The sequence below is a fragment of the Saccopteryx leptura genome, chromosome 5, assembly GCF_036850995.1.
Source record: "Saccopteryx leptura isolate mSacLep1 chromosome 5, mSacLep1_pri_phased_curated, whole genome shotgun sequence".
NCBI classification, from domain to species: domain Eukaryota; kingdom Metazoa; phylum Chordata; class Mammalia; order Chiroptera; family Emballonuridae; genus Saccopteryx; species Saccopteryx leptura.
The window spans coordinates 9,149,673-9,165,485 of NC_089507.1; the positions used below are offsets into that span (position 1 = coordinate 9,149,673).

At 47.6% G+C, this 15,813-nt stretch overlaps 1 protein-coding gene across 5 annotated transcripts in view; it reads left to right on the forward strand.

Annotated features, from left to right (window-relative positions):
- Positions 1 to 15,813, forward strand: part of CC2D2A (coiled-coil and C2 domain containing 2A) — a 122,664-nt gene that overhangs the window by 54,906 nt on the left and 51,945 nt on the right. For all 5 annotated transcript variants that reach the window (XM_066384848.1, XM_066384847.1, XM_066384846.1 and 2 more), the window contains 3 exons: positions 213 to 451; positions 4,061 to 4,238; positions 13,139 to 13,295. In XM_066384848.1, coding sequence (XP_066240945.1) covers positions 213 to 451; positions 4,061 to 4,238; positions 13,139 to 13,295 — 574 coding nt within the window. The remainder of the gene's footprint in view (positions 1 to 212; positions 452 to 4,060; positions 4,239 to 13,138; positions 13,296 to 15,813) is intronic.

The window sequence follows — 15,813 nt, forward strand, 5'->3', positions numbered from 1 at the left end:
CAGCCCTGGAAAGAGTTTCCTGTGTCTGCCCTCATTGCGTAGAGGAGAAACCGAGGCACGGAGAGGTCAGCGGCTTAGCGGCCCGTCTCAGTGCGCACAGCTGGCTGGGGTGAAACCGGGTTCGCGTCCAGGTCTATCTGAACCTGAAGCCTGTGCTCCTACGTGAAATCCCCAGCTTTCTAGTTGACATCAGGTTGCCTCTTACCCAACAGAGGACCAAGAAAAAGAAAAAGAAACAAGCAGAGGAGGGACGTCCTGCTGAGGAGCCGGAGGAGCCGTTTCGTGGGGAGGGTCCGGTGAGACCCACCCCTCCCGAGCCGACTGATCGGGCCGCGCTGGAGCAGCGGGTGCGGGAGAGAGCGGCCCGGAGCAGGAGGAGGCCCGGGGAGCCCGCGCTGGTGCCGGAGCTGAGCCTGGCGGGGAGCGTGACGCCCAACGACCAGTGTCCCAGGTGAGGTCCGCGTGGGACCCAGACGGATACAGGCACCCGCCTACACATCCGCACACACTGCGTGGAGTGAGCATCCCCTGTACAGCTTCTGACCGACACCATGCAATCAGGGGAATCGTTAACTCTCTGTGAATGTATATTTGGTCAAACTACATGAACTCGCCGATGTTTGGCCATGTTTTGGTGATTCCATGAGGTTGGTTCACCTATTGAACTAATGCATCCCTGCTGGCTTCCCTGGAGTCCATTACGTGGAGCTGCCTGTAGGGGGCGCTCTTCACAGTTGCTGCCTGCATAGCTTTTGATTTGGAGCCTTTATCATAACCTCAATTTGTTTTCTGTCCACTGGTAGTGCACCCCCCACACCGCCAAGCACAGACACACCCAGGTCTCTCTCCTCAGCCCCTGATTTCAGCTCCACAGTTCAGCTTCTTCCCTTGAAGGCCTTGTAGAGCCTCCCAAAGGAACTGTGGATAGGCCATCTGAAGTCTCCGCACCCCAGAGTTAATAGACATGCATTTCTAGTAGTTAGGGTGTGACGTCTAAGAGAAACATAATCAGAAGCTTCTCTTTACGTATATAAACCTATGCATATAATAAATTACTGAACATGTATATATACTCATCCTTTTTAAAAAAATTATATTTAACTTAAAAATTTTAAATTTCTAGCCCTGGCTGGTTGGCTCACTGGTAGAGCGTCGGCCTGGCGTGCAGAGGTCCCGGGTTCGATTCCTGGCCAGGGCACACAGGAGAAGCGCCCATCTGCTTCTCCACCCCTCCCCCTCTCCTTCCTCTCTGTCTCTCTCTTCCCCTCCCGCAGCCAGGGCTCCATTGGAGCAAAGATGGCCTGGGCTCTGGGGATGGCTCCTTGGCCTCTGCCCCAGGCGCTAGAGTGGCTCTGTTCACAACAAAGCAATGCCCCGGAGGGGCAGAGCATCACCCCCTGGTGGGCGTACTGGGTGGATCCAGTCGGGCGCATGCGGGAGTCTGTCTGTCTCTCCCCGTTTCCAGCTTCAGAAAAATACAAAAAAAAATTTTTTTAATTTCTTATTTATGTCTTTTCTCCATCTTGGATAGATGGTTCTCAAAGTGTTACCCCAGGACCAGGAGCATCAACATCATGAGAAAACTTGTTAGAAATGCAGATTCTAGGCCCTGGCCAGTTGGCTCAGTGGTAGAGCGTCAGCCTGGCATGCAGGAGTCCCGGGTTCGATTCCCGGCCAGGGCACACAGGAGAAGCGCCCATCTGCTTCTCCACCCCTCCCCCTCTCCTTCCTCTCTGTCTCTCTCTTCCCCTCCCTCAGCCAAGGCTCCATTGGAGCAAAGTTGGCCCGGGCGCTGAGGATGGCTCTGTGGCTCAGGTGCTAGAATGGCCTTGGTTGCAACAGAGCGATGCCCCAGATGGGCAGAGCATCGCCCCTTGGTGGGCATGCCGGGCGCATCCTGGTCGGGCGCATTCGGGAGTCTGTCTGACTGCCTCCCCATTTCCAACTTCAGAAAAATACAAAAAAAAAAAGAAAGAAATGCAGATCCTCCGATCCTAGCTGAGGTCCCGCTGAATCAGAAACTCTGGGTCAGGACCCAGAAAACTGTGTTGTCACAGAGTTTCCAGTGATTCTGAGGCATCTTATAGCATATGGGAACCTAGTAAATGGATACCACCGAATCCAAGCTAAATTCTCCCGTAAATAGTGACCTAACAGGACCACAGGAATTGTCAATGTTCCACCGTAGAAAGAGAGTATTCAATCAAGTCAGTTACGCTCACAGGTAATTAGGAAATGGTGGTGAATTAAGATGTCACTATCAGATTTCCTACAACCACCTTAATTTCACACTTCTGTTACTGTATTAATAATTTATTTTCACATTGTAGCTTCTTGTGCATTTCTGTGTGTTCTTTCAACTTCATAGCATCCGAACACACAGAAACTGTCCCATAACACTACATTGACTATTTTGTAGCCACAAATAGTATGCTACACAATTTTGTAATAAACATTTAAAATGTATTATCACACAGCCAGTTTTCTTTCCAGTTTTCCTGAGACATAATTGGCGTACGTCACTGTATAAGTTTAAGGTGTACAGCATGATGAGTTGATTTGCATATATTGTAAAGCGATCGCCACAGGAAATGCAGCTAACATCCATAACATCATACAGATGCAATACAAAGGAAAGAAAGAAAAAAATGCTCCTTGTGATAAAACTTCCGAGGATTGACTCTCTCCTAACAACATTTCTATTTCTCATACATGTTTTTTTAAAAGGGAAAATTTCAGATTGATTTGACAGTTCTTTATGGTGAGTCCCATTTTGACTGAGAATGTATACCTCCAGCCTAAGTTTCTGAGTTTTCCACTGGCACATGGGACAATAACCCAGGTTACCCCCTGTCAACAATTATAATCACCCCTCTTTATCAGGCCAGTGGGAGCCATGCAGAAGAAGGGGGAGTTTTAGATCTGTTTGTAGCATAAAGTTACCGGGATAAACCTTAGAACTACTCTGAGTCGAGTCTTTGGGTGTCTGGATAGCTCTTGAAATTTGGTGTTAAACTTCCATTAGGGAAAAAAAAATACTCTAGTCATTTGAGCAATTTCATGACTGGGTTGGGCGTAAATTATTACAGAGATGTAAAATTTAAAACTGCCTCCCGATTTCTCTTTGGGATGCTGAAAACATTATAGAGGATAATGGTGATGGTTACACAACATTGGGAAGTACGACATGCCATTGAATTGCAAACTAAAAATAGTCAAAATGGTAGAAAAAAGTGTAATGCTGTATATATGTCACCAAAGTATTAAAAGGAAAAACCCACCAGACAAAACCTTTGAGGGTGTTTCCAAATTTTATGCTCTAAAATCCCCCCTTCCCTTAACAAGCTTGAGTTGCTATCAACTTACCCCATAACTGGAGGTCTTAGTGGATGTCTCTGCACATAGGCACAATACAACTAAAGGCCACTCTTAGAGGTTCTGATTTTATTTTTAAATACCTTGGCTTTAAGAATAATATACTCTCCAGGATACCTTTTCTCGGGATGCAAATGACCTTTAAAAATAAAGGACATTTCTCAATTCCCTGCACCCAATGAGTGACCAGTCACCATCAGGAAGTTTAAATAAATAAACAAACAAATAAGCTTGAGTCTAAGAGAAGCAGACTTAACCTAACTGCTACGATATACTATTATATTTTTAGTATAAAAAGTCTTACCCAAATATAAATCACTACTACCTCTTATGGTTTCAATTCTCTCCACTTAACAAGTAGAATGTGTCTGTTTTCTTACAACTTTGGGATGCAAATACAAGACTTGTTTGAAAAGAAAAATTAAGTAAAGAGTGATGCAGCGATGCACAAAGCCCAGTTCTTAAACCCCTCATTGCCTTTCGGGGCTTCCTGGTCCACATCACAACATTTCATTATATGAAGCTTTGGAAGACCTGGTGTTATTTTGGTTCAATGAGGGCTAACGTGACTGCAACATCGCCCCCAGCGGCGTACCTTGTTCTGCTCAGCGCCCATTTGTCAAACTCTCCAGCTGTCCTCAGCCAATTAATAGGAACCTCACCTGCCCACGGTCTCACTCTGCAGGGTGGAGGTCTCACGCCGGGAAGACGTCAGGAGGCGCTCGGTATATGTAAAGGTGATCTTCAACGACAAGGAGGTGTCCAGGACCGAGAGCCGGCCACTGGGGGCGGACTTCCGCGTTCACTTTGGACAGATTTTCAACTTGCAAATAGTCAACTGGCCGGAGAGTTTAACACTGCAGGTGTGCATTTTAATTACTGTCACCATCCCAAGAATGTTTTGGTCATTGCAGGTGCAGGGTGGTTTGAAATCACCCGTTGGCTCTGCCGGCGTCCTGGCAGCTTTTCAAGGGGAGCAGAAGGTCCGCCCCCTCTTGGACACGTTTGTTCCTAAGATCTCGGCAGAAGGAGGTCTGCTACCTGAGCTCACCTCCTCAGAATGTTGACAGAGTAACCCTGGGCACAGTGCTCAGGGGTGTGCCTCTTGAGGACTCAGGGGCTGAGGGAGAGTGGGGGGAGGGAGGGTCTCTGGCTCACCCATCAGTGGAGGACCCTGGACTCTAGAATAATATACCAGAGAGATCAATTATGCCATAATCCCAGGAGGTTTGAGAGGGACGTTACAAGTGTTAAGATCCTCCCCCCAAAATAATTCTTCTTACTAGCTTGAATGCCACCATTAGCAATATATTTCTGTGTGTTAGTTTTCAGGGCTACCATACTAAGCAACACAAATTTGGTGACTTAAGACAACAGATACTGGCCTGACCTGTAGTGGCGCAGTGGATAAAGCGTCGACCTGGAAATGCTGAGGTCGCCGGTTCGAAACCCTGGGCTTGCCTGGTCAAGGCACATATGGGAGTTGATGCTTCCAGCTCCTCCCCCCTTCTCTCTCTCTGTCTCTTCTCTCTCTCTCTTTCTCTCTCTGTCTCTCCCTCTCCTCTCTAAAATGAATAGATAAAAAATAAAAAAAAACAAAAAAAAAAGAATCTTAAAAAAAAAAAAAAAAGACAACAGATACTTGTTCTCACGTTCTGGAGGCCCTGACGTCTGACAGCCAGGTGTCAGCAGGGCCGTGCTCCCTCCTAAGCTCGAGAGGAGACTTCCTCCTGCCTCTTCCAGCTCCTGGGGCGCTTGGAGTTCCGTGGCTCATGATGGCATAACTCCAGTCTCTGCCTCCATCCTCACACGCCCTTCTCTGTGTCTCCGTGTGTCTTTTTTCCCTCTTACAAAGATACTCTTGTTGGACTTGGGGGAGACCCTAATCTAATATGAGCTCATCTCGATCCTTGACTAGTCACATCTGTAAAGACGCTATTTCCGAAGGTCACATTCTGTCGTTCCAGGTGGACAGCAATTTTTAGAGGACACTATTCAACCCACGGCAGTGTCTTAGACTTGCTGTTTCCGTGGAGAACCCTCTCTTGCCACGCTGACGGAATTCTCTTTTATGGCGCGAACTGGGCTGTTCGCTGGGGCTGCAAGCATGCAGCACACATGCCTGTTTACCACCCTCCACCCACACAGAATCACTCATCTTTATCCACCCCTGATGCAGAAAGGCCTCATTACCACCCACCATCCTTGCCTGAAATGACTCCTTAATCATGTTCTTTTTATCCCCACTGATATGACTTCAGAATCTTTCTCAACACAGTGCTCCAGATAACCTGTTGATTATCTGTTGATTATAGTGAACAGTAAGTTTGGTGGTACCATTGCAGCTGTGTGTTCATTAAAATATTGAAATACCTCTAGACCACATGATAGAGAGCCGCCACCCTGGCCACACAGACTTACTTCCAAGACCCCCGGGCCTTTCCAAAATGAACCAGTGGCAGCCTTGTCTGAAGAAGGCTGATGCCTCCGGGATCCTGTTCCCACACGTAGCTGAAATCTCTGATTGGTTAGCCCCTGGCCATGGGTGTTGCTCAGCATTTGAATACCTACCCTTGCCTAGACCGCTCAGTATTTAAAAACCTTCCAAAACTGGTAGAAGAAGCTTGAGACCACTAAGATGGGGTAGGGACTCCTTTGACCACGGGAAGGAAGCATAGAACACATGCTGAGGATGAAGTAGAGGTCCCCAGAAATGGGGTGGGCACCGTTGAGAGGGTCAGCACTGGACGCCCAAGGTCAGCCGCTTCACCTGGGGACTTTCCCAGGGACGGTGGCAATTCCGTCCCACGTTTTTCCTGTGTAACCTGGAGGCGGTGAGGGAAGTGGGTGACCTTCATTTTCAAAGCACCGAGCGTCAAGACTCAAGCCAAAGTCCATCGCCGTCCTGGTCACAGCACTGATATCTGCACAATTAAAAAAAAGAACTTGGCTTAGTCCAGTCACTCACATAATTCCTTATAACCTCATCTAATTTTTAAGAAAATGCCTATGTATTCTGGTACTTGGAGAGAAACTAGAGCTACATTTGCTGCTAAGCTGGAACTTCACAATGAGGGTGAGAGGAGACAGCGAGGGGGTCTGTTGGGTAAACGAAGGGGGTTCAGCTGGGAGGTTTGGTGAAAAACTGAGTTTTTCCTGAAGCCTGAATATTCTCCTTCTGAATGTCATTTGTGGGAAAATCATCTTTATAACTTTCTACTTGTAGCCCTCCTGGAGGTGTGAGCATGCGAGGTCTCCTGGAGGGTGAGCTGAGCCACTTCTGGGCAGGTGGCCATGGGCATACCAGTACCAACGCCTCTGCTCTCAGTTGTCAGGACCCCTGGACTCTCCATCCCAGCTCCCCTGGGGTCCCTGCGGAGCCCGACTGCCTGGACCACCCGGAGGGCTCCCCTCCTCTGTCCTCTTAGCACAGCCCTGGCTCAGGGGCTCTGGGTCCTGCTGACTAGCTTTCATCTCATGCCAATCTCTGTGAGAAGCACCATTATTTGAGCCACTTAAACTAGGACACACCCTGGGTCAAAGTGCACAACCCCATTTCAGATGGGTTGAAATTAGAAAATCTAGTATTTTCTAAACCATTAACACCTGATTAAGACCAGCCTTTTGGGCCCTGGCCAGTTAGCTCAATGGTAGAGTGTTAGCCTGGCATGTGGATGTCCCAGGTGCAATTCTGGTCAGGACATGCAGAAGAAGTGACCATCTGCTTCTCCATCCCTCCCCTTCCCTCTTCTCTCCATCTATCTCCTCTCCTGCACCAATGGCTCCATGGAACCTCTACTCAGGTGCTAAAAATAGCTCAATTGCCGAGCAATGCCCAAGATGGACAGATCCCCCAGGTGAATCCTTGTAGGGGTGTATGTGAGAGTCTGTCTCTCTGTCTCCCTTCTCTCACTTAAAACAAATAAACGAATAGCCTTTCTTGGCCACTTTTAAAAAAAAAGCCAGCCTTTCTTGGCCAGGCATTGCCTGCAGTGAGCCTGGGGCAGTGCCTTCTATTTGGATGATAAGGGGCTCTGGAACCTGTAAAATCTGAAAGCCCCTGGGAGGAGGGTTGCACTCTGCTGGTTCTGAAGCCCGAAGCATTCACGCTTCACCCCTGGACCCTGCTGCCCTGGCCCCGAACACTTGTGCTCAACCTACAGTTTAAAGTTCGACTTACACAGCCCAGGGAGAATTGTCCATATAAAGGATAAAAGTTGATGGAGAAAGTAAATCGACAGAATCTCTAGGTGCTGTTTTGCTGTCACCTGCCCTCCATAAGGAGGGGTTGCTGGGGGCCCCTGTGTGAGTCTCTTCTGTTCCCTCCACAGCAGAGCAAAGATCTCAGTCTCTTCTGTTCCCCTCCACAGCAAAGATCTCAGTCTCTTCTGTTCCCCTCCACAGCAGAGCAGAGATCTCAGTCTCTTCTGTTCCCTCCACAGCAGAGCAAAGATCTCAGTCTCTTCTGTTCCCCTCCACAGCAAAGATCTCAGTCTCTTCTGTTCCCCTCCACAGCAGAGCAGAGATCTCAGTCTCTTCTGTTCCCTCCACAGCAGAGCAAAGATCTCAGTCTCTTCTGTTCCCCTCCACAGCAGAGCAGAGATCTCAGTCTCTTCTGTTCCCTCCACAGCAGAGCAGAGATCTCAGTCTCTTCTGTTCCCTCCACAGCAGAGCAGAGATCTCAGTCTCTTCTGTTCCCCTCCACAGCAGAGCAAAGATCTCAGTCTCTCCTGTTCCCCTCCACAGCAGAGCAAAGATCTCAGTCTCTCCTGTTCCCCTCCACAGCAGAGCAAAGATCTCAGTCTCTTCTGTTCCCCTCCACAGCAGAGCAAAGATCTCAGTCTCTCCTGTTCCCCTCCACAGCAGAGCAAAGATCTCAGTCTCTTCTGTTCCCCTCCACAACAGAGCAAAGATCTCAGTCTCTTCTGTTCCCCTCCACAGCAGAGCAAAGATCCCAGTCTCTTCTGTTCCCTCCACAGCAGAGCAAAGATCTCAGTCGTTCAGCATTTGCCCCCTGGTTTGAGAACCATCCATAACGTATCCTCCGCATTCCTCCCCGCAGAGGAAAAGCTGATGTGAGAAGACCAAGATTAACGTGAGAAGTCCAGATAGACGGCTAGCGTGAGGTGACAGAGAGCAGCAGATGGGATGGCAGGTAGGAAGGGGACATCCCGCTGGGCAGGGCACAAAAGGCAGGAGAGACCACCTCCCCTCCCAGCAGGCACCCTAGCCAGGCTTCTGCCGATCAGACCACCTGGGCAGTCGTTCTGAGCACTTCTGAATCTTGTGGAAGAAGAGACCTCCTCCACCTTCCACTAGTCCAGAATTTTATTTTCTAGATATTGTAAACTATAAGAGAAGCTTCCTATACAATCTCCTGTTTGTTATCTTGAATATTAGCTTGCTGTGGATGTCACAACAAAATTATTTCTTAACGTAATGTGGAAGAGTAATTCTCTAAAATAGTATGAGATGAATTTTTAAAATAAACAAGCAAAACTTTATTTTATTATACCAAGAATATATTCATAGGCAATTAGCTCAGCCCTACCCAAAGAGCTGAATCGGCTCATCTTTTTTAAATTACAAATGAAAGTAGTCTTGGTTAAATTTTTAAGCTATCTATAAATATTTAGTAACTGATCATAACCTATGTTATTTTTGTGGCTCATGGTATAATTTCTATGACTGAGACTCAGTTACAGATGACATTAGTTTAAGGGATATTATATTTCAACTCTTCAGAACAGTACTATATCATGTGACAATTTTCCATATAATTGCAAGTTTTGAATTAGGGAAGGTTCAAGAATTACTGGCAACTTTAGGAGGGTAAAAAAAAATTACCTTAAATGCATCTGTTTATGCCAGTGCTATCAAATTCCTAACTGTAGAGCGTACTTATTCCAGAAAAAGTTCCAAGGTTCTCAAAACTATAATGCATCAACTGAGGAGTCAGCAGGCAATGCTGTTGGTGTGCTAAGAGCCAGCTGAGTGTCCGACGCTGAGCCAGGCGTTGTGGGGTGCGGTGGGGGTGCAGAATTGGAAGCCACTGTCAAAAGGGAAGCACACGGCCCTGTCTCCGGACCTTTAACTCCAGCTAAGAGGCGAGAGAGGGGACTACAAACATGTAACACTCAGCTGTGTGTGAACATGCAGGACCCTGGAAGGGAACAGCGTGGACGGCACCGACTGATTTATTTCGTGTTCTGAACCGTGAGGCTCAGTGCGTCCTGGCCAGGCTGCAGGGAACAGTGCCGTGCCCATCAGTCCTTCAGAGCGGGAGATGCATCCAGCGTGAAGCGCCAGGAGTGAGGGCGTGGGTCAGGCCTGGCGGCGGGAGTGGGGGGAGGGCACGAGTAGAGCAGGATCGCAGCCTGGGGAGGAGGGCTGGACAGGACTTGATGGCAGCTGGACAGAGAGAGTAAAAAGGAGGAAGGAGAGTCAGCGTTGGCCCCAAGGGAAGGGTGGGATTGGACTTCAGCGGGCAGGGGAGTTGCAGTGGGACCTTCCAGAAAGGTCTTGAAATCTCAACTTCTGAGGTCTTTCCAAAACGAATGGTTGGCTTTTTACAAAAAAGAAGGTTGAATTGAGAAATAAAGAGGCGTGTGATGATTGCCTCCACTTCCTTATCGCTGATGTCAGTGACGCCCCACGTGGAACAGCTGGGGTGTGTCGCGGGGGGTGGGGGGTGGGGTGGCTCTCGAGGCTGTCAGCATGGCGGTTTTCCTGTGTGCATCAATCCCGTGGAGCTTCCATACTCCTGCTCTCCTCTGGGCGGGCGGAGGGAGGGAGAGTGTCCTGACCGAGTTTCCTCCCCTGCCTTCTCTGGCCCAAAGGCAGGACTGCACCGCTGGGCTGGGGAAGCCAGTCCTGTTTGGGGAAGGGTCCTCGTGAACGCTGGCCGGGCCACTGTTGTGGTTGTCGTCGGTCCTCCGGGGACATGAGGCCGGGACACGCGTTCTTCATGCACTTAATCGGAAGAGTCAGATGGCCGAGAGCCGTCCCTAGGAGCCAAGCAGAGGAGCAGCCAGGGGGCCCCCGAGTGTGCAGAGCAGAGGACCCCAGTGGCCGAGAGCAGGGGGAGGGGCAGTGCTGTGTAAGGAAATGGATCGTGCAGGGCACGGTGGAGACAGTGTAGTCGTCTGAGCGGGAGCGGACAGGGACCTGGGTGAATGGGGAGGACCTTTAGGGAATAACGCATGTGCCATCTCATGTTAGCCTGCAGAAAACCCCGGGGACTTTTATTCTCCCAGTTTTAAGGATGGGAAAATGGAGCTTCCGAGATACTGAGTGACTGAACACAATGCAAGTCCATGGCAGAGCAGAATGCACACCCTGTTCTGTTTGACTCTAAATTTGGGGCTCGTTTCACCATATGAATTGGGTATAATGGTAAAGAAAGGCAAAGTCTAAAATCTGACCCATCTCTGCACTCTGAGAACTAATTGCTGAGGGAAGAGCCCCAGAAAACAAGGTTAGGCATCACTACGTATGGAGCTGTGTTGGTATTTAATAATATTTAATATAAGGTAATAGTTTCTGGGCGATTCCAATATTTTTATATATATGAACTCCTTGACTCTTCACCACACACAGTCCCCCGCAGCTGTATTAGTGCCCCGGTTACACTGCAATGTGGAGAAGGTAAGTTAACTCGCTGAGGCCACACAGCCGGAAAGCGGCAGAGCCGGGGTCCGGACGCGGAACGGGCTCCCTTGTCCACCTCACTACGCTGCTACCACGGGGAGTTTGTCCGGTCCAGCAGGTGTGGTATTGAGCAAACACACTTGCAAAGCTCTGTGGGAAACAGGACGGCAAAGGAGATGTTAGATGCAGTAAGTGGAACTCCTTTTTCCATTAGAGTTCTGAACCAATAAAAACGTAGAGAGAGAGAGGAAAAATACAAAAAAGTAAAAGAAGTGTGAAAAGAAAGGAGGGGGGTCATCTATAAGTTAATAGAGGTTTAAGGGACCTTTCGATCAGTTGTAATATACAGTATCCATTTGGATCCGGACTCAAACAGAGTGGTGCAATCATTTCTTGAGGCTCTGAGGGAAATTTAAAACTTCCTGAAGTTTGACGGTGTCGAGGGATTACGGTGACAGCGATATAGTAATTACACTTTTTTATATCCTTATCTTGAATGATACATATTGAAACATTTACAGATGAAATGACAGATGAGATCAAAATACTGGTAGAGAGGGGGATGGTTGGGAGTGTGGTGACAGTAGAAGGGCCACACGCACATGGTAGTGAGGCTGGGTGACAGGCTCACGGTGTTATCCTTTTTTGTGTGTGACAGAGAGAGTCAGATAGGGACAGACAGACAGGAAGGGAGAGAGACAAAAAGCATCAATTCTTTGTTGCAGCTCCTTAGTTGTTTATTGATTGCCTTCTCATATGTGCCTTGACCGGGGGCGGGGGGGGGGGGGGGCTACAGCAGACTGAGTAACCCCTTGCTCGAGCCAGCGACCTTGGGCTCAAGCCGGTGAGCTTTGCTCAAACCAGATAAGCCCACACTCAAGCTGGCGACCTCGGGGGTCTCGAACCTGGGTCCTCAGCATCCCAGTTCAATGCTCTATCCGCTGCGCCACCACCTGGTCAGGCGGTGTGTTGTCCTTTTAGGATCACCTGCGTTTGAGACTTTCCGTAAGAGACTGGCTTTCTGCTACTGTACCGAAATGACCTCTCAGGGGTTGTAATGATGGCTGAGTGAACTGTTATAACCCGAGAGCTTTTCCTCCCTGCGCTCACCTCTGCTCCTGCTGCCACGGTCACTGTTTACCTCCACCCTCTTCTCATCTTTAGATGGTAGAGATCTTGTGCGAGCCTATGGTTCTTTTTCCTTCACTCTCTTCATTTTATCTTACTTTATTTTTTTGCTCCCCTCCCCTCCCCCCCTTCCCCATCAGTTAGCTCTCTTTATCTGTGCGTCTGTTTCTGCTTTGCTTTGTTTGGTCATTTATTTTATTTTTTAAGATTAACATGGAAATGAAATCTCACAGTATTTGACTTTCTCTGACCTTTTTCACTTAGCACCATACCCTCTAGGTTCATCCATGTCATTGCAAATGAGACTATTTCGTGTTATGGGGTTTTTTTTTTAATTGAATAATAATACTCCGTTGCATGTGTGTGCTGCATCTTCTTTGTAAGTTCACCTGTGGATGAACATCTAGGTTGCTTCCCTACCTTGGCTACTATTAGTAACCCTGCCGTGAACATAGGGGTGCATCTGTCTTTTTGAATGAGTGTTTTTGTTTTGTCCGGGTAAATATTCAGGAGGGGAATTACTGGATCAGATGGCAGCTCTGTTTTTAATTTTTTGAGGAATCGCCGCGCTGTCCTCCACAGTGGCTGCACTTACATTCCCATCAGCAGTGCAGGAGGGTTCCCCTCCGTCCACGTCCTCGTCGGCGCTGGATGATAGCCCATCTGGCAGGTGTGAGGTGACATTTCACTGTCGTTTTACTTTGCATTTCTCCAATAATTAGTGATGTTGAGTACCTTTTCATGTCTATTGGCCATGTATGTCCTCTTTGGAGAAGTGTCTATCCAGGTCCTCTGCCCGTTTTTTTAATTGAATTGTTGGTGGGTTTTTGTTGTTCTTGGTGGTGGTGGTGTTAAGTTGTATGACTTTCTTACATAGTATTTTGGCTATCAACCCCTTATAGGATCTAACATTGCTAATATCTTTCCCATTCGGTCGGTGTTCTATAGCCGTTTTTATGTGGTTGTTTCTCTTCCTCCATTTCAGGTGTTTGAAACTGTTGGATACAGTGGTACCACCTTGCTAGCAGAGGTGTTTCTGCCTATTCCTGAAACTACCGTTGTCACCGGAAGGGCTCCCATGGAAGAAGTGGAGTTCAGCAGTAACCAGCATGTGACCCTGGACCACGAGGGAGTCGGAAGTGGTATGGACAGCTGACCATCCTCAGTGGTTCAGTTTCACTGTCAGATTTGTACCTTTTTTTTTTTTCACTTCTCAATCAACCAGATAATTCTAAAATAGCTGTCAGAAATTCAAACGGAAATCTTAATGGTGCATAATTTTTTTCAAAGTTATTTTTTATATACTACTGGCAAATTCATATAACTCTGCAAGTATAAAGTAGTCTGACAGTAAGTCCATTAGAATGCCTTTAATGCCCTAATTCTACCTCTAGGAATCTTTCCTAAGAAAGTAATTTGAAATAAAGACAAAGTTTTATGCATATAAAAAGTACATCATGGTGTTATTTTAAAGCTGAAAAGTTTGAAATAAACAATTATATATAATAGGTAGATTATCTTTTGAAGAGAGAGAGAGGCAGGAAGGGAGAGAGAGAGACAGGAAGAGAGAGAGAGAAAAGGATTATAGGGAAACTAAATTAAGATCTCTTGCATCTTCTTCTATAACTCTGGTTAGATAAATGATGGCTCATCTCACTCTTTCCACTATCTTTCTTCTTCTATAACTCTGGTTAGATAAATGATGGCTCATCTCACTCTTTCCACTATCTTTCTTCCTCTGATACCTTTTTCTTTCCCTGCTGCACGCTGTGTAATTTCTTTATATCTGTCTTCCAAGCCATGAATTCACTCTTTGGCCACACATAATCAATGCAATTCATCTTTGTATTTCTCAGTCAATTTTTGTATTGTTTTCATCTCTAGCTCTTCTAGTTAGTTTTCTTCCAATGAGTTTTTATTGATTCTATACTTTATGTTTTTAAACATTTCTGTACTTGATCATTCTAATACTTATCTGCTTGTTGGTCTGACTCTCTTTGCCGTTTATTCGTGATGGCTTGTTTCTTCGTGCTTCCAGGGATTTTTTTTTTTTTTATTGTGAGGTCTTATCTGGAGAGCTGCAGGAATTCTTTGAGGCCCAGATTCCATCACCAGTCTGAAGATCTGAAGACCTAGGCTTTAGTTCCAGCTCTGACACTGACCAGCTGTGTAACCCTCAGAGTCATATAACCTCTTTGAGTATCGTCTTCCTCATTCATTACACTGATCTACTGCTACCGCCTTTCGAGCCCTATAGGGTTAGTTTGAAGATCCAGATGGGATATTCAATAGGTAGGGGAAAAAAAAATCTTTGACAACCACAAAGATGCTATTACAGGTGGGGCAGTGGTATTGTTTTGTGTTAATAATATCAACTGGAAATCCGGAGTGTGAAGTTGCTATAGTTAGTGCTTGAAAATCGTTTCCTACTTTAGCTGATTAAACACACTGCCCAGAGATGTTCTGTCATTCGTGTCCGTTCAGTGGGGCCGGATCAGGAAGGAGTTACTGTTGGCGCCTGGCTCGGCAGTAGCTGACACTTGCTGAGTGGTCTGTGTGCCAGGCACCAAGTGCCTTGCCAGCATTACCCCGCTGAGCCCCCCACCCTTCACTCTGGACACACTCCCTCCTCAGGGCTCTTACACCTGGCCCTTCTGCCAACAGAGGCTCTTTCCCAAGATGTCTACGTGTCTCACTTGCGCACTGTCTTCCGGCCTGTCACGGAGCCTCCCCTGGCCACCCCATCTGAAAGTTCAACCCCTCCTCACCCCCCAAAATACATACTTTCTATATACCTTCCCTAATTTATGTTCCTCTTCTGTATTTAACACTTTCTAACGTATTACACATCACACTTCACATATCCATCTTATTTACTGCCTGTCTTTCCTACTCGAGTATCAACTCCATGATATCAGAGGATTCTTATCAGTTTGGTTTCTTCACTGCTGTCCTCAGAGCCTGGCGTAGTGCCTGGCACCAGGTAGGAGCTCCGGTAAGTATCTATCAAGTGAATGAATAAATGAATGTCTTCCCAATAATACTTTGAAAGAGATACTATTAGGCCCTGGCCGGTTGGCTCAGTGGTAGAGTGTCGGCCTGGCGTGTAGAGGTCCCGGGTTCAATTCCCAGCCAGGGCACACAGGAGAAGCGCCCATCTGCTTCTCCACCCCTCCCCCTCTCCTTCCTCTCTGTCTCTCTCTTCCCCTCCCGCAGCGAGGCTTCATTGGAGCAAAGATGGCCCGGGCACTGGGGATGGCTCCTTGGCCTCTGCCCCAGGCGCTAGAGTGGCTCTGGTCGCAACAGAGCGATGCCCCAGAGGGGCAGAGCATCGCCCCCTGGTGGGCAGAGCGTCGCCTCTGGTGGGCGTGCCAGGTGGATCCCGGTAGGGCGCATGCGGGAGTCTCTCTGACTGTCTCTCCCCGTTTCCAGCTTCAGAAAAATACAAAAAAAAAAAAAAAAAAGTGAAAGAGATACTATTATTATCCTTATTTTATACATTAAGAAACTAAGGCTCAGGGAAGTTAAGTAACTTATCGACAGTCACACAGCTGTTAAGTGTCAGAACCAGCTGGTCCCGCTCCGGAGTGCATCCTTCATTGTAATGTCTTCACCCTGTTGTCAGAGGCAGAGTCACCTGAAGAAGCTCAGTGACGCCAA